This window comes from Vanessa atalanta, chromosome 3 (genome assembly GCF_905147765.1).
Source record: "Vanessa atalanta chromosome 3, ilVanAtal1.2, whole genome shotgun sequence".
In the NCBI taxonomy this organism is placed as follows: Eukaryota; Metazoa; Arthropoda; class Insecta; order Lepidoptera; family Nymphalidae; genus Vanessa; species Vanessa atalanta.
In genome coordinates this window covers 11,672,102-11,691,823 of record NC_061873.1, presented here as the reverse complement: position 1 = coordinate 11,691,823, position 19,722 = coordinate 11,672,102, and the positions used below count along the sequence as shown (strand labels likewise).

The following is a 19,722-nucleotide window of genomic DNA, read 5'->3' as shown; positions in this document are numbered from 1 at the left end:
TTTACGTGTGTATATGGGCACACATAAATCGCTTTAAGTATATATTATAATATGCGCAGGTTTACCATGAGAGAGGCTGTTTAATTTGTATTATGTGTGATGCCAATCATCAGTTATTAAAACCCCTAAATTGCGATATTTTATACGCTATGTTTAATTTAAATAATTTTAAAAAGGTCCAAATAATTAGACTTATAATCCGGATTGTTGGTTGGTCGAAATTTACTATTTTTTAATACTTATTGATAACCAGCCAGCGTCATCTACATGACTGGTAGTAGGAAAAGTCTCGTCCGACGTGAAGCTCGAACTTAGTCCACCTGTATGCAGTACACGCGAGGCTCAAGCATTAACTGTGCGGTTTCGTAATCGACACTACAGTGATGACACTAGTACACTCCAAAAAAGTCGGAGTTCCCTGCATAAGGACGACAGGAACGTTACGACGACGTTTGACCTGATATCATGACCTATCTGAACATTAATCTCAAACTTAATTATATAAAAATAGTACCTAAAGGTTTCGTATTTACATAGAAAGGTTTTTTATCCGTCATTTTGATGAAACATTTTCGTTACGCCTCTCTGTTTGCGATGCTCTCAAGATTTCGTCTCAATTTTCGAACGCGTCGCGAGATTGAATTGTTCCTCGAGCCTCGCTACGATAACATTTTGATTGTTCAACGTTATAATGGATTTATAAAGAGATTAATTCATTTTTTCACATAAAATAATACAAGCATTTCAAATCGTGTTGTTAATGTTATAACTGGAAATTTAACTCGGCTTGCCATTTCATTACTAAACCTATAATTAGCAAAGATGAATGACGTCCTACATCTGAATCGGTTCTGTACAAAAACACCATATCCCACAAAATAACATCTAACAAACTTTAACATTAAATCATAAAATTCTTTTTCTTTCTCTTTGAAGAAAGCTTTGTTATTAGAAAGAGATACATGTATATATCGTTCTGAACGCAAGGAACGTAGGAGATACATCCTAATATGGTCAATATTGGAATGGTTACTCGAAAGATTATTATATTTTATTATCTAAAGTCTTCTAATTATCACGAGAAACTCTATATTGTCAGCAAGTTAAATGAAAATAGTAAAACAATATAAGTACAAACTTTATTTCTTCCTTTTAAACGATTTTAATTAATTTTGATACGTATGTTATGTCAGAAATAAGTTTTCTTAAATTTTTTAACTTCTATTAAACGAGGTGACGTAAGATGTATTTGCAATGCTTTTATCAATTTCGGTGTATTTTTATAAAATATATAAATATAAAATAACATAAAAATTGTATGATTTGATAAATGACACTGGTGTACTCCACATTTATTCTCCCCGTTCCCCTTAAGGGGGTGTCGTGGGATCGTAAACCGGGATTCTCAGCAAAATCCGCACATCACTAGCGACCCCGGGAATCACGCCGTCGCCTTATCCTGTGGATTTGTTGAACGTGTATGAGGTATACAGAAATCTAAAAGTATGTAATTCGATTTAAAATCTTGATACTTATATTGCAAGACTTTTTTATATACAATTGCAAACAAGTGTATAATACACTTCATATGTAGACAGACAGACAGACAACAAAGAAACACCTTTATTTAAAAAAGATCGGGTTTTTTTTTAGTAAATATTTAATTTAAAAAATATCAATAGTTTTTAATTTAATGGAAAAATTGAATTTCAAAAGCCAAACTATACAAAATGTAACGCCAAATTTTTTTCGAAATAAAAGTTTTTAACTGAAAATTTTAGCTTCCAACGGAACAATATACTCTAGTGCCTTAATATCAGACACTCTCGGCTTTCAGCTGAATGCAGCGTTGCACTTAGCGGGCCCAGCTGTTAGATTAAAAGTGCAGTCATTACGGTGCCTTACCAAGATACACTTGGATTTCAAGAGAAATATCCTTTACTCTGTTCTCTGACAAAACCTTTTGTTATATGTAATTAAAAATATATAATTAATATGATTGAAAATTGTATTTATAAACATATAATATGATGACGTATAAAAAAATAACTACAGAATTAGAATATAACTTCTGATCCGGTTCTAACTAAACATTCAATTCATGATATAAATCAATAAAGTCAAGGTTAACTTTTAAGGAGTTTTCACAAGATGAAACTAATGTGGCGTTTCTTTATATGACAGATCAAACTTAAAACGAGATCTGCCCATGAACGAGGCCCATGCACAAGAATACATTAAAATATATTTTTGTACACTTACTTCGTAATGACATGAAATGTGTACAAACACACCGATTAATTTATTTCACCATAATTGTTCCTTTGCTCTAATACTACTCTCAGAGATCGCCCGAGTGTGTTCAAGCAAAATTCTACAGGAAAGAATTTTCCGGTTTGCCAGTCTGACGCTATTTCGGTACCGCTTTTGCTAGTGAGTTGGTTGAGGTGGTAACTATTAATGGTATCTGCTCTTATGATGCTACACAATTTGCGATGCATTGGCTTTATATTACTGAACATATTACTAACGTGTCAATCAGTAAATGTCCCACTTCTGGGCAAACCTCTGAAGGAGAATATTAAAGTATGATATATTTAAATATTTTTCTTTGAATTAGATTAACTGTTCATTCGTAGGCATACAAGATAATCCTCTTGGAATTTTCCTTAAGACGTTATCGCACCCTCCTAACATCGCTGCATTTTTTTATCGTTGAATTATTGAGGGCGGAGCCCTGCAAGTTGTTATTACGGCTCTCTTGCCCTTAACGAACGCGTCTGAAACGTAAATAATAAACTAAACTAAAAAAAATTAAACAACTTTAATGTAATATAAAAAGGATTATGTAAATTTTAACATGTTTTCAGACTGTAGCTTGAACATTTCTACTCTATATTAAATAAATATTTAATATATTTAATCCATTTATAAACAAAGATTTACCGTAACATCGAATGATTTTACATCAACATTTAAACCTTTTTTCGTTCCATAAAAATCAGTAACGTGTAACATTTCGATCAACTATAAAAAACCATCAAATTAGTAACACACCATTATATTCCGTATTTACAATGCAATAAAAAACAAAATCCTATCCACTAAATATATCCTTACGTAACGCCTATACCATATTTCGTGAAATCTTACCAGGGAAGCACTTTAAGCACCGTATATTTAATTCACGAACGCCGAAGTACGTCGCCATAAAAATCCCGAGTGATACTGTGCAGATGAGTCTGCCAGGGACGGATTTGGTGTAATTTAATTGTATTAATGTCTGTTTTATTGTTAATCTGCGTTTAGTGGCCCGATAATGGGTGGTAATGATTTAGGGGAGATTGGGTTGAGATTGTGTGATATTTGCGCTTCCTGATACAAAAATAGCCATAAAAAAGAATACATTTGTTATTTTACTTACATTAACTTCATAGCTTAAAGTTATAATTGATGAATTAACTCATATAAATATTTTCGATACGAGAACAACGATTATAAAAAAATTTTTAAATAATGTTTGCTTACGGTAATGGTAATAAGATTTTGTTGTGATGCTTGTGTGTGTGCAAGTCCGCTTGGGTAGGTACCACTCGCTCATCATACATTCTACCGTTAAATAGTAATTATTATTTTTGTGTTTCGATTTAAATGGTGAGTGAGCCAGTGTGTCACAGGGACAAAGGACGCCATCAATCCTGGGAACGAACATGACATATGGTGATATGAGTAATGATTCATATTTCTTACAGTACCCAAAGTCTATGCGAAGTATTGACCCCTTACCATGAGGTTACCCATTTGCCAGTCTGTCTACATGACATTAAAAATAAAACATATTTTTGTAATTTGCTAAATAAACACAAGTCAATGACACGTTCTACTAAGAAAAACCGTCGAAAAACGTGTATCGATAAAACTAAAAGAAAATGTATACATATAGGTACTATGTTATTACATTTATTTTTTTAGTATAAAAAAAACATAAAATCATCCGACCCTGGACATTACGGATTCTGTCTACCCGCGATTTACGGTTATCTCTCGCCTGGCTCCGTTCAATCACAACCCGGGCTTAATACTTAAAACGAACTACGCTTTTAAAGAACTAGTATATGTTTTCAGCGCTGCGAGCTTGAAAAATCGCTTAAATTGAGCATCGTACAAATGTATACGAGAAAACCGGTATATTTATGTTTATTTTTTTTAATATATTACGAAACTATTCAAACAATAGAAATGAAAACTGACAGATTATCAAATATATCATACCTATTGCACTTCTATGACTCTCAAAGTAAATAAATAAATTAAGTAAAATAAAAATGAAACATACCAAAACCTTGTGACAAAATTGTGAGTCGAATATCATTAAATCACAATACAGAGTTACGTCACGTGCCACCCAAATTATATTTTCTTAGGTTTCAGCTGAAACGCATTTCAACTTACCCGTTCTCATAACACGCCGTGTAATTACTCTGTTAAGATTTCCGAGGATTTCTCAAGGATTTTCACACTAACATTTACGATGGCACCATGTCAGATAAAATCTTAAGAAACTAGTCTATTTCGTAATTAAGAAATAGAAAACCAAACAATACCTACCATTGCAAATATACAATATAGTTTATTAAAAAAAGTATCTCAGTATATATTTCATTAAGTATAACCTGACACGGATATGGTGTTTAATTTATGGCGCATTTGTGGCTTAGAATAATAAGGTATGCTACCCATATCTCTAAAATTTCTCCAGACACATATAACTTTGGAAAACTCAAGAAAAGAACTTCGCGATATATATAAAGCAAAACATAGTACTGTTTTTAAATCTGAAATGATAAACAATAATCAATCTTCAAAATTTGGTCACATTAAGATAAACATCCGAAAATCTGGTGAAACGTATTCGAAATATCAAAGATTCTGAATTCATTATCACAATAAATTTTCTATTCATTTTAGATCATTTTGTAAAACCATTAGCAAACTGTTATCAACTGTATCTAACTTTCTAGAAATGGTAGTTTTTTCCTTTCTTTTTTTCTTTCTTTCCTAAGTGACTACGGATTTTCACTCAATGAGATCATCTATTTATTATGATAAGTTCTAATAGGTACAAAGCATTCCTGCAGTCATATTACAATCGCACATTTAAATCTTTCCTTCAACATATAGACTTCCTTACAAATTTAAATTGGAAATGTAATCAAACAAACATCAAATACATCCAGCTCTCTTGAAGAGATTCAAGCGGCCCCAAAACACAATTAAACGTAGCCCTCCTCGCCCATAACCGTCTGTAATTACACCGTCACGACTTACGACGCAAAGATTTTACGCACTTGGACTCAAGACCGTAACAACTTCCAAATGTGTATTACGTTGGGAAGTTGGTCGCTTTGTTTTGTTTATGGTTGAAACTCGCATAATGTCTTGGAAATATACTTTGAAAATTGTTCTATTGTTATTTTAACATGGGGTGTTGATTTCGTAATGCGCTAACTAATGCGTGTTTAAACTTATCAGACGCTTCCAATGAGTTGTCACATTATAATGAAGTGATAAAGAATCTATATAGTGAATATTGTTTTACATAAGAAATATAATAAACATCCAAGAAAACATCTTCACATAAAACCTCATCTAGAACTCGCAGCGCGATACAAACGAGACGACTAGCGAATTTCGCAAAGGAACATCTTCACTAAAAATCTGCTATCTCAAAGATGGAGGACTAACGAGGGCTGCGAACTCTGATTTCCAATTCAAAGGAAAATTGCGATCCATAACGGGATGGGGGGTGGCCGGAGTGGGGGTCCCCCCTCCCGTTGCTATGCGACGCGGGGTGGAGCCGCCGCAATCACGGCCAATAGCACGACGGATATAAATTGGTCTCGCAACGCGACACTCTCGCGGAAATGAGACAGACGATGCCCTCCCGTTCGCTCTAATGAAGTCGCCAGTCGCCAGACCCCTTGATTGACGGACTCTACGGCCCTTTTTCGAAATGCTATACCTAATTGTTGGGTATCGGCGCTGTGATTTGTTCACGAGTGTTGCGTCGTATTGGTCGTTATAAAACGTTTTCTTCTTTAGTAATTTTATCATACTATATTTGACGAATAACAATGTTAGAACAGATTTAGGATGTAGATTTATAATATAAGTTATTGATAAAATATACACAATTAAAAATATATTAAAATTACAATAGTATAAATCTTCAATACTGTCACCGAAGGCTTTCAATAAAAATATCGGACGCCTCACAAGAGACTTACGATAGAAATGTCCCAGGAAAGCAAGAAATCCAGAACAAAGACCTCTCGATATTAAATTCCGCACCTAGAATCACGATACATAAACTGGTAATGGTCGCGAATATAACGCGCTATAAATTTTTGTAGTCCGGCCGGGAGTGCTGCGAATCTGTAATGCGAACCGGACTTGGCAGAGATTACATGGACGTGTTTTAATACGACGTGATGTATCCACATATCCAGGGCTGAGGCTGATGGCTTATATACCTTTAGTACATGAATACTTTCATCATATTTCCAACACCGTAATTTGAATAAGAATCTTTGGTCACTATCAAATTATCTCGTTATATATTACGTTGTGTTCCTCTAGTGATATTTTGTTTAAGAGAAATCCTTTTTGAGTCTTATTTTGATATTTCGTCTTCAGTTTCTACAAAATTTCATTACGTATTTGTAAAATTTACACTCAGTTTTATGAAACAATCTCTTAGGGTTGTCGATTACTTACAAAGTGTTATGCGTGTTTTGTTTTTGCTTTCCTGTAACCGACAACCCTAAGACATTCGCACCCAGCATCACGTGTCAGCGCGGATCGATACTCAGATATGAGGCACAGATTATATAGGGACTATATCGTTGTCTTTGCGTCAGCGTGATTTGATTATGATAGTTTGCTCTCTTATAATACTTACTTCTTTGTTTTTGTTGTTCGTATTTATATATTTTCATATAAAATAAATATGGTTAGATATACCTATATATTTATGACTTATCAGTATTTCCTTAAAATATATTTGGGTAGGTATGGCAGTTATTATTTTGCCATTGTCAATGACAATATGCATGCAATACATTTTGTTACCTACGGTGTCAATATTTTTCCACCACACAATGTACTGGCGTTATTTTAATAAAAAAGTTTTCACAAGAAACACTCGAATCTATTACTATTGAAATATTTTTAATATTATTTTTTAACTTTAAAAGAAAAATATCTCTAAATTCTGTTTTGCCCACAGGTGAAAAGCCCCACAAATGCCAAGTATGCGGTAAAGCGTTCAGCCAAAGTTCAAATCTAATTACACACTCGCGCAAACACACCGGTTTTAAGCCTTTCGCCTGCGAACTGTGCGGACGGGCGTTCCAGAGGAAAGTAGACTTACGGAGGCACAGAGAAACTCAACACGCTGATTTGCGAAATCCTCAACATATGCAACCTCCGCATACCGATGTGCATGGCATGCATGCACCTGACATGCACGTGGCGGATCGGATAGGTAAGTTAATATACCTTACACTCTGCCTTTTGAAACCAGTATATAGTTCGAGTTTATTCCTAATTATAATATCTATGCGTCGTATATACCTTTTTTTAAATATAAGAGGTCCCATAAGGCATAAGTACGACTACAATTAATATTGGATCTTCCTTACTAGACCAATGCGCCGCCATCTATGGGAACGAAGATATTCTGTCACTTACACTTGTAACTCGACTGGCTCGCTTTCTTAAACCGGGTATAGAATACTGTTTCGCAGTAAAATAATTGAGTGATACCCGTTGAAGTTGCAGGTTACATACAAGTAAATTAGTCTTTTTTTTTTACGAATTTTATCCATAATCCCTAAAACAAAAAGGCACTTAAAATATATAAGCAACTATTTATCCGCGACTTTCATTGCTTTTTAGGTGTTTTTCGTCAGGTATTTCAGGTTCGGGTATGAAGCATAAAAATTCTACCTTGGATATTAAGCTTGCTTCATAGGAAAATTCATCAAATTCGGTTTAGCTGTGGAAGCTTAATAGCTTATTAGTAGATGTAAGCAATTTAAGCAATGTTTGACAATTTTATTTTCGTTAATATAACATACGTCATAATAAGAAAAAGTTAACCCACGTTTCCCACGCTTAACACTATTTTCTTCCTCCAGATCTTCGTCAACCTCACCCTGATCTTCGACAACCTGACTTCAGGATGAGCAGCGCGGTACCTCCTCTTCAACCGCTCCCCTCCTGAACGTCAACCGCCTTCGCGCCTTGGCGCTGAGGCAATCACCACCTTACTAGCTTGTAAATAAAATACAAAATACAACACATACATATATGTTAACCAAAGACACTCGTGTGATTTGAAAACGGTGTAGAAATTTTAGTAGTATCTTAAGATTTTTTATCTCAACGGCTTGTAATTACGATAAACAATTGACAATGTTTTGTGCTTTTAATAAAAAAACAACAATGTTGGAACAGCAACGGACTCGATTCATTGTTGAATCAACATTCATATTGTTAAGTTCACAAGAACCACCAAAGAATGGCTTGACTAAAGAACTATTTATTTTATTGAATACATAGGTGTATAATTGAAATATTATTTAGGAGATTAAAATATGGTACATTTTAAATATGACATAAGTATCAATTATAAGGTTTATGTAAGTTTTTGATCTCAACGAGAAATTAATAAATTATCTGTTATTCGTACTCATTAAAGAAATTATTCATAATAAAAAAAAAAACTATTAATATTTCATACCTTAGAACGATATTTGATTGTTTCGCTATTCTTACGAACAATATACCTAATTTACATAAAATAATCTTTACATATTAAATAATTACATAAACCAAATATCAATTAACGTCATTCCAATTTTATTTTTTATACAATTTAAATATGAATTGGATAAAATCCTTTAGATAATTCCATATACATCATTCCGAATAAAGTTATTTTTTTATGATATAACTTACAAATAAGCTGTACCTAAGTACCCTACTTAATTGAAGCTTACACAATCTTATATATATATATATAAAAATATGCTTGTATATTGTAATAAATGCATTCAGGCATAGTCGATCGATCAAGTAAGCTTTGCACAGATGTTCTTGGCACTTGTGTGAAGGTTTCTGACGCGAGTCACATAGGATTTTTACTTATATAAAAAATAATAATGGCACTGTGACGTGTTCTTACATTATGTAATTACATATAAAATAATACATACAATATAAAAGACACTTGTGATACCTATTCCTACTTTGTTTAAATTTTTCTTAGTTCAAAATGTAAATAATATTTTTAAGCACATATCACACTATTAAATAAGAAAATAAAATTTGGAAATTTTTAATAATTATATTGTAATAATAATAGCTTATTGTACATAGATTTGTCTGCGAGAAATAATTATAATTACATAATTTGTATAATGTTACAGATTTTGCTTGTGAAAATTGTAACACACGTAGGTAATTCGTAACTATACAGTTACAAACATTATAATATTATTAAAAAATATAAAGTTCACATTCGGTTTAAAATTATTTTTTTAGATAATTTCACAAATTACATACAAATTATAAAGGCTTAACTTCATGTTGCTTCGAGTTGCTATTGAATATTTGTCGTGAAATCCATTATGCCAAAAATATATAGATAGATTAAATTGTATATAAAAAATAAAATTTCAGTTTATACGTAAAAAATGTATACGATTCTTCACTGCATAAATGTGTTAAAAATTAAGATTATCACATAAACTATGCACTTTAGCATTCCTTTTTATCACATAATTAGATATACCAAAGAGTTTTTATATCTTTTCAAACGTAGAACTTGATAATATTTTATATTTTTGTTTTTTGTTTAATATGATAAAATATTTTTAATCTGCGCACCATCAATAGACAGATATAATAATAATAATGATTATTCGTTTAGTTTTTAAGTGTTTATTTCCCTCATTCTAGTAACGCTGTATATTTAGAATAAATTTATACATATATTGAATTTTTTGAGATTTTAAATTTAGTGTAATGTTATATTTTTGTCTGTAAATAGTGTAAAAAATGTAAACTACTCCAAAGAACAATGTGCAATCTTAATGTCATTATAACTTTTATTGTTATAAGCAACTGTCACTTAAATATATAAAGATGTATAACATAGTTGTTTTATTGTCACACAAACCTCGTACAAAGTCTACACATACAATCAACCTACAACGCAACCGCTTATAAAATTATATTAAGCTCATAAATTTAATCATTTTCCTTCTTAATGACTTTAAAAAAATATAAAACTTTCTGTCGAGTGATCTTCGGTAAATTGAAAAGCATATTGATCTTGCATCTGATCTCACTCATCCGTCTGATTGCCTTCCATGAGTATAAGATAAGGGAACGAATGAAACGGAGAGAACTGTTTCACGCACATACCTACAGCCTATTTTAATCGAACACATTCTTTGCAATGAGCTAATAGCTTAAATGCATAACGGACTACAACAAGGTCTCAATAAATATATATTTATTTCTAATACGACACTTTTAGACTTAACTAATTATATCAACTTTAATTTTACATTCAAAATGCTATTAAGTTGCTAATCCATAATTAATCATCATCATGATCAACCTGTATTATTCCACTGCTGGACGTAGGCCTCCCCCAAGGCGCGCCACTGAGCCCGATATTCGGCCCTTCTCATTCATGTTCTACCGGCCACCTTTCGTACATCGTCGCTCCACCAGGGCACCAAGGCAGGTACCATAATTAATATCATTGATAAATTCTCGACCAATCATGTCACGCGAATTCAATATAAAAACTGTTTTTTTTATTCATTCCCACCGAAATCAAATAGGAGAAAGATTCCTCGTCTCCTCTTTTGATTTGTATCTTCGTTATATGTGTATGTATGGTTTTAAATTGATACATTACTTATTTAAACATACATACAAGTACTTTTATTATACCGTATAATGTAAATAATGTCACAAAATTGCACCATGATGTAAAGTACTAGTGAGTATTCCGCTTGCATTCTGGATGATTGCAAATAGGGAAAATTAATTCAATAGTTTAGATATTTTGGACGAAAATAATATGTCCAATAAATGTCTTATATAAATAATGATGATGTCCACCAGACCGATTTCGGTCACGGAAGCCATTGCCAATGGAAAATATCCAATTGCGGATGGTCTCAAGTATTGGCTCATTCTTCCAAACTATTCCTTACCCTCGTACAGTGAGGCGAGTTTACGTGCTTTCCGAAACGCATAGGATAGGGCGCACAATCATGTTTGATCGGTCTGAGATTTTTTTGTGAAGTGAAACACAACAATTTTTTAAAGGGTTATAGACGGACCTCAATATAAATAGCAATATTATAGACCTGTGAGGTTTTAAAGTAAGTATACAAACATTTAATAAGCTAATCAGGGAATCGTATTTCAACATTTAACAACCAAAAAGAAAGTAATTTAGATTACGAGTTCGTTTTTTCTATATCAGTTTCACCACTTTATTATTACCAACATATTATGTTAACAACAACACAAGTTAAAACAAAGGAGATTCTAAATCAAATCAAAAGGATTTGAAAGAAAGTTTTCCATTGAAACGCCTTCGTTGATCAATGTCAATTGTCTTAAGAGACGTTCTCATAAGACAATTTAAATCGCGTTCGATATTTGGACAAATATGATATCAATACAAATTTTGATTTTCTGCATAGGTGTCTCTACTTAATATTTTGTTTCGTCAAAATTTTCGCCTAAAAGCAAACAAAGAACATTATGCTAATAACGTTGAAGATAATTCTGATATTAATCCAATATCTCCATTATTGGAGAAGTAACGCGATTTATGGAGTAAGTGACTTCTCAAGTTACGAGGGGTGGCGATGTGATGGCATTAAAGAAGGAAAATTATATATATATATATATATATATATATATATTTATATATCGAGGGATTTCTTAATTACTTATTATATAACATTTGATGATTTACTGTTTGGTTCAATAGAAAACGTTTTCGATTATTTTTGGAAAATTCCGCAACCCTGATATTTTTCTTTTTACTTGGTGGTAGAACTTTGTGCAAGCCTGTCTATCTAGATAACACCGATTATATCATATATTCTACCGCCAAGCAGCAATACCTACTAGTTGGGTTCCGGTTTGAAGGGTGAGTGAGCCAGTGTAACAGGTACAGGGACAAAATATTAGCTTCCAACGTTGGTGGTGCATTGGCGATGTAAGGAATGGTTAATATTTGTTACAGCACCATTTTTTATGGTCGGTGGTGACCACTTACCATCAGGTGGCCCATTTACCTGTTCGCTCACCTATATCATAAAAAACCTGAAAAAAAAGGATATTTTTAGTAACATTTGATGTTGATTTTGAACAAAATATATAACCTTACCTTAACCGGAAATAGTCTTCTTCGTGCTAACCGCAAGAACGACAATTCTTTCAAAAGCCAATGCTATGACAACTATGTGACTATGAAGTTTTATGACTCATGAAGTTTCCACGTCCTACTCCACTCGAATAAGTAAAGAATGTATGATATAATTTCTAATAAATTTTTAATTAGTCTCAGTGTTTTATAAAGATTTTTAGCTTCATAATGAAGTTCTTCTATGCAGAACTGCTATGTTACGAAGACAGATCAATCTTGGTATAAAATATATCGACAATTTGAATGTGCATATCTAGTGAAAACAATGTATACGACAATTCAACTCCAATAAAACAACTAACGTTTTTTTATTTATTGTTAAAATGTATATGACCTTCTTATCGACTTCCGATCACAGCGACTAATCTGGACGGAGATGAGGTACGCTCTCTATTTCAATTATTTCATAGTGTGATTAGAAGGCAATGATAAAACAATAGAGTGATTAGGTACAAAACAAGCACCGGTCCTAACTTCCTCATCCTTGAAATTTTTTTTTTTACTTTTGTAAGCAAATAGAGCAATAGAAGCTCTATTATCTATATATAAAGTTTAACACAGAATATCGCGGTCACAACTCACGTAATATAATAAAAATTAAACCATTAGTTAATGAGTAATCGATCATAACACTGCAAACACATCGACCGCCCGACAAACACACGGAGTAAATTGGATTAATTTCTATCACTAATCAATAACGTTATTTGATTATATTGTATTATTTATTTAATAATTTCAATGATTAAATATCTACATTTCTAAAGAGTCATTTAAATATTATTTTATGTAGTTAATTACGTTAACTTTTTTTTTTTAATTCAGTCCTATAATTGTTTCATAACATTTAACATAAATGTTCTCATGGTATTTTTTAAATTTTTATTTTTATTTAGGAACAAATAAAAATTCTATTTTAATATGAAATGTAAATATATAAAAAAAAGATTTTGGTATTTATATTCCAAAAGTATTTCTAAAATATTCTGTAATCTATCTAGATATCAAAGGTTCTAGAATGTTCTTCGTCTGTATTACACTGACTCACTCATACTTCACTCTCGAACCCGCTGAATACAAACTCATAATCGTAATCAGTGAATATTAGTACTTTCCGAGAGCCTAGTTTATCCGTAAATAATTTTGGTAGCAAAGTATGAGTTACTAAAAATCCTATAAAATCAGATGGTTCTTTTAAGCAATAAAAAACAGGATGAGACCAATGAACAAACCCTCATCAATTATTCCATCACATAAGCTTAGTTTGATTACGCCTCACTAAAAGATACATTTTTTATCCTTACCGTATTTACAATAAAACCTATAATTCCACAACTGCAATTAAATTTGTAACGTAACATTAAGGAATTTTATGTCTTATTAATAAAGTAATAAGGGCGATTATATCGTGTATATAGTAAAGTAGCGTAGAGTTAGATTTAGTAATAAAGCGGGAAGGAGACTGTCTCGCGGGAGCACGGCGGACGCTAAACGTCTGTTAGCACGCACTACTGCGTATTGTGCGCGTTCACGCTATTGTCGAAAACAGGAACGTACTGAGATAAAGGAAAAAGTTTTACCATTATAAATATAGCAAAAAAATGATCGCTAACAAATTACGCCTAATCTTTTTATAAAAATCATATTTTTATAATGCCATTAGGCGTTTAATTGTCTTTGTGCAAGCCGTTTTGAGTAAGCCAGTGCAACTATGTGCACAAGGGACATAACATCTTAGTTCCTAAGGTTGGTTGATAGACGATTTAAGGAATTGCTTAACGCACCAATATTTATAGGCAGTGGTGACCACTTACCACCAGACGGTCCATTTGTCCGTCCGCCTACTAGAATCGCTTTTTCGGCAAAATGTTATAACAATTATGTACAGTTAAAGTTATATATTCGCCATTGGAATGAACTCCAAGCTATTTTTTCACCTTTACCTTACCTTACATATTGAGTTGAGAAACCAATGGGCATTGGAGCAGACGAGTCCTAGAGTGGAGATCACGGTTTGATAAACGCAGAGTAGGGCGCCCTCCGGCTAAGTGTACCGATGACCCGAAAAAGGTGGCAGGACGAGACTGGATGCGGAAGGTGGAGAATCTGAAGCTTTGGCACACCTTAGGAGGGGTCTTTGTCCAGCAGCGAATGACTAGGGTACCAAGGTAGGTGGGGACTAAATGTATGTAACGAAATATTCATAGTTACGCAAAGATTTTGCCTGAGCAAAAAAGGTACGTTACTGTTACAAAAACCGGTACGTATACGGAATTAGAGACATTTAAGAATTTTAATTCTTGGGAATTAAAATTAATATTTACTTTTTTCCCTGCCCTTGTCCCAAATTATTTGAGTAGGGGGTCTTTTCCTTCCATTATCCTTTATTATTCAACTTCTAGTCTTCATATCCATGATATCCCCACACACACTCCATCCATGTCTTCTTAGGTCGGCCTCTTCCACTCCATCCCTCTACGCTCATTCTCATTATTATTTTTTAAAAATTATTATATTTTATATTCAATCAAAAATACCTTTTTTTTAAACAGACAAGGTTATTATATTATATATAAACTATCGTCAATGTAATATATTTAATAAGTGTTGCTTTAAATTGAAATAAAAAATCAGGTTCCACCGAGATTTGAACTCGGATCGCTGGATTCAAAGTCCAGAGTGCTAACCATTACACCATGGAACCAGTTATCGAAAGTGTATAATTTATTATTCACAAACGTGCGAAGACTTTTATATTAAAGATTTTTCGCTTACTTTCATTTTAGAATTGTTGTTTGAACAAGTGTATCATTGGCTAGTAGATACTTGTCATAGAAACGAATTTAAAAAGGTCTTATGTGTGTTATTATTATTAGCTATTCTGATTTCACTTATGTTATTTTACGTTGATTGCTTGACATATTTAAGTATATATACTACTTGCTGACTTTCAGGCAGGATGTATTATATACATATATAATTGTATTTAACTAAAAGAGTAACTACTGATTTTCTTGCAGGTTCCTCTAGGTAGAATCTGCATTCCGATGGTAGTATTTCTTAATGTAGTTTGTTAAATGACGATTCAAAAGCATACTTGAATAAAGTACATTTTGATTTTGATTTTGATTTACACAGTTCCAATTATCATGATGAAAAAATGAATTAAACTACAAACGACTGTGACGGTACTCTTGAATGAGTAGTAATATCATGAAGTATTTAATAAACAAAATATATGGAAATTATTATTGGCGTCATAAAACTCTGGACATATTTCGATTAAGTCCAAACCGGCAGTTTCATTTTAATTTATTTTTATAAAAACTAGTGAATAATGTCTCACTCCTTATTATATAATTTCGACTCGAATCTCAGCTACCTAATCGAAACACATTGTCCTAGTTTGAATGGTAAATGACTTAGTATAATTAAGTTAAACAATAAAATTACATTTGTGCTCCCATTTTTGCCATGGACAAATAATTGAATTATTTGAAGTATAACACCTAAAAAATTACCCAGTCCGTCCCTGTATGGTCAGAATCGCCAGTCATATATAATTCAAGGCATACACGTGTGTCCCGACTTCATACGCAATCAGTATTGTGAATAATGTATGTGGACGCTGGACTGGCTGATGATTGCGTGGCCCGCGAGATTCAAGATTTCAACCCTGGCTCACAGGTCCAAGTGGATTTCAGAAGATTTTTCTTTTCATCCGATTCGTTAATTATTTTTTTAGCTTTCCTTTGATTGGTTTATTTATAGCTGTAATAAAATAATAATAATAATACAGATTGAATTTATTAAATATTGCTTATTTGGATAAATCTCTTTTTAAAAACAACTTGAAAAAAATATGTAAATCAATCTATATAAAGAGAATGATTTGTTTTTTTTTTTTATTATTAAAGAAATTGAATTTAGTCATAATTTTATTTTGTACCCTTTATATTTACACAGAATACATACTTGGTGATAGTTCTTTGTTAAACCCCGAGTGTTAAATACCACCAACTCTTAACATATCCTACCACTAAACAGCAATACATTAATTTAAATGCAGAATAATTACAGGCGTGGTGACCACTTACCATTAAGTAGCTAATTTGTTCGTCCGCCTAGCTATATTTAAAAATAATACGTATAAGTATGTTACCTATAAAACATAGCTTGTTTTTGGCGCATTCTATACGTTGTGTTTAAACAGTCGTTCGTAGAGTAGAAGACTGAATCACACACCTGTCAACATTAAACAATTGGCAATTAAATTTAATTTAAATATAATAAAACTAGATTAAACATATCCAATATCGATATGATGATTGCCTCATCCATCGATTTAAATATTTAAAATTAATTTTACAAGAAAAAAAAATAATAGCATACATTTTTTTTTTTGTTACTTTTAATAGTATACGTATATGAAAGGTATGTCTACAAATCAAACCAAATACTGTAAATATTTTCTTAAAAGTGGTTTTGAATACATAGATATGACACCAGTCTGGAATGTGAAGACTGAAGTATATTCAGAGGACCCGACGAGAGTCTCAGCAGTTCATACAGTAGACTAGAAGTAGTAACAGTCATGCTCCTTCAAACACTGTTCGTAGCTTACCAGAAATATCGTAAGCTAGAAATCGTATCGTTGCACAGTCTTAACCTAAGGTGCAGGGGGAGAAAAAACTCAGGCGCTGCGCCTTTGTGAATGTCGCGCCGATAACGATCACGTAAGGCGTCTTAGATGGCGTCTTAAAAATCATTCTAGGGGGGAGGAGAGATCGACAGTACACTGTTTGCACCCAGGTGCTTGTTATGCTCAAGACGACGTTGTAGTTGCAATACCAAAAAAGATGCTATACTTTATTTTGTATATTAACCACTTAAATAGAGACGTCGGGAAGACATAGCATAGAGCTGTTACAACCTCAAAATTTAAAAGTAACATAATAAGAAAAAAATTATAGTTGTTATCAATTGCATTTTAACTTTAAGAAATATTTATAATATTCAAAAAAAAAAAAATTCTGTTCGTATATTTTACAACGTGTCGTAATTAATTAGAATTAAAGGTACAATTACTTTCTATATTATAACTATGAGCTTATATCATTTAAATTTGTAATACTTTCACTTTTATAAGTAAATAAAAAAATATAATATCCTAAAAACACATATGTATGTGTAAATCAAGAAATGAGTTATCTACTCTATTGTAGATGAAGATCGTTTTTTAATGTGTGTGTGTTCTTTAAATGAATCGTAATTTAATGTATTTGTAGATATGTTTCGATTATCTAAAAAAATATCCTTAAATTATAGGTTGTAGCAGCTCCATGTTATGTTTACTCATTAAATTTAGATTAATTAGTGCTGTTTATTTCGATTGCAGATCACATTGAGTATTTGTTATAAAACAAATCATGACCCTTTCACTGAGATCACCGATCATCACGTCACGATATTAACGGAACTACGCTAGGTAATGTTCTTGACCCCAAATCGTCATATAAAAGAGAAAGGCGATAGAATGTACACATTTAATTGGTAGATTCGTATGTGAGGTTCCATGGTGTAATGGTTAGCACTCTGGACTTTGAATCCAGCGATCCGAGTTCAAATCTCGGTGGAACCTGAATTTTTAATTAGTCTAATTGAATCCGTGATAGCGCGAATCTCTATGGTAGTTTATTATAAAAAAATACACTCACCTTCTTCACAAACTACCACTCAGAAGAGTTTTAAGTTATATAGTGAAAAAGTATTATTATTTTTTATTATAATTTACTTATCGAGTGATTATCTATTAATTAAAAAAATAAGAAAGAAAAAATATTTATATAATAGAACATCTCCTAATTCGATCTAAAATAAAAATCATAATATTGCCTTAAATATTGTTGGTTTTCTAAATATTAAGTTATTTGTAAATATGATAACAATAATTATAAAAAAAAAATAATATCTCGATCGATTTTGATTAAAATATTTTTCTCTAACGACAATATTTATCGCAATAAACGCGAAAAATATTGAGACAAAGTCAATATCTCTTTGATTTGATTTAGAAAATAAATTTTGCAGTTAAGGTGACTATCATATTTATTATCAGTACGTCGAAATACATAATAGATAAACAACAAAATTCAGATTAATTCGAGGTTGGCTAAACGGAAGTTTATCCAATAAAAAAATAACTTAATATAATTATGTTTTAATTAGATAACTTTTAATTCAGAATAGCCAGAACTGTATGTATCCTGTTCAAAATATAATATTTGTAAAAGTAATCATTAACTTAGCTTTATTTAATAAGCTGCTCAACAGAAATAAAAAAGAGTTTATTCTAATATTATAGTAAATTAAAAATAAATGCAAATTGGATTTTTTCAAACATCGCATAATAGTTTCTTATATAAGTATTATAAATGATGAATCGCGTTACAAATAATAAAACTATTCTAAAAAAATACATAATTATTTATTATTATTATAACCCGTATAAAAAAAAAAACATCATATAAATTACATATCTTAACGATTTGAAAATGTATCTATAAAAAAATAAAAATAGCAATGAATTTCCTATATACAATACTAATAATTTATTTACCTATTTTAATATATGTTATATTGAAATTAATCCCTATTCCCTTGGTAATGCCATAAATCGGAAACGACCTTACAGAAAGATAAATTAGGAAGAAATGCGAATATAATTAAAATCTTTGAGAAAACTTAAGATAATTTACGCCGTATTGAATATTCATAGCAAATACAGGTCAAAGTGGATCAGCTAGCGTGTTATAGTTTATTTTATTTTCATTAGGACAACCAACAGTAGGTACAATATGACATTGAAAATAAAAAAAAATAATTACATTTCAAAACTATCAAGGCAAAAGTTCTACTACTTACAGTATTAATGTAATAATTAAAAATAATAAATATAATACATTTTTTAAACTATTATATAATAAATAAAATTATATAAATAACGTTTTGTGTAACTTTGGATTCTTAGAACCTCAAAAGACTTCAACGCTAAGTCAATCAAGTCAAGCCTATTGGTGACATGGTGAACAATAATCTACCTTAATGTGTCGGTGTACTTGGTAGGGTTTTGTACAATCCCGTCTGGGTATGTAGCCATCACTAGTCATAGATTCAACGTCTAAACAGTA

The 19,722-nt window shown here is 31.7% G+C and overlaps 1 protein-coding gene and 2 non-coding genes across 3 annotated transcripts in view; 2 read left to right on the top strand and 1 right to left on the bottom strand.

The window, feature by feature from the left end:
* Positions 1-8,638, top strand: part of LOC125077115 (zinc finger protein Gfi-1b) — a 55,073-nt gene extending 46,435 nt beyond the window's left edge. Inside the window, exons 5-6 of the mRNA XM_047688920.1 lie at positions 7,289-7,546; positions 8,202-8,638. Of these exons, the coding sequence (XP_047544876.1) occupies positions 7,289-7,546; positions 8,202-8,287 (344 nt within the window). The 3' untranslated portion in view covers positions 8,288-8,638. The remainder of the gene's footprint in view (positions 1-7,288; positions 7,547-8,201) is intronic.
* Positions 8,639-15,164: 6,526 nt separating this feature from the next.
* On the bottom strand, positions 15,165-15,236 carry Trnaq-uug. Its single transcript has one exon. It is a non-coding gene; the product is annotated as a tRNA-Gln (tRNA).
* A 2,865-nt stretch (positions 15,237-18,101) lies between these two features.
* Trnaq-uug lies at positions 18,102-18,173 on the top strand. Its single transcript has one exon. It is a non-coding gene; the product is annotated as a tRNA-Gln (tRNA).
* The last annotated feature ends 1,549 nt before the right edge of the window (positions 18,174-19,722 follow it).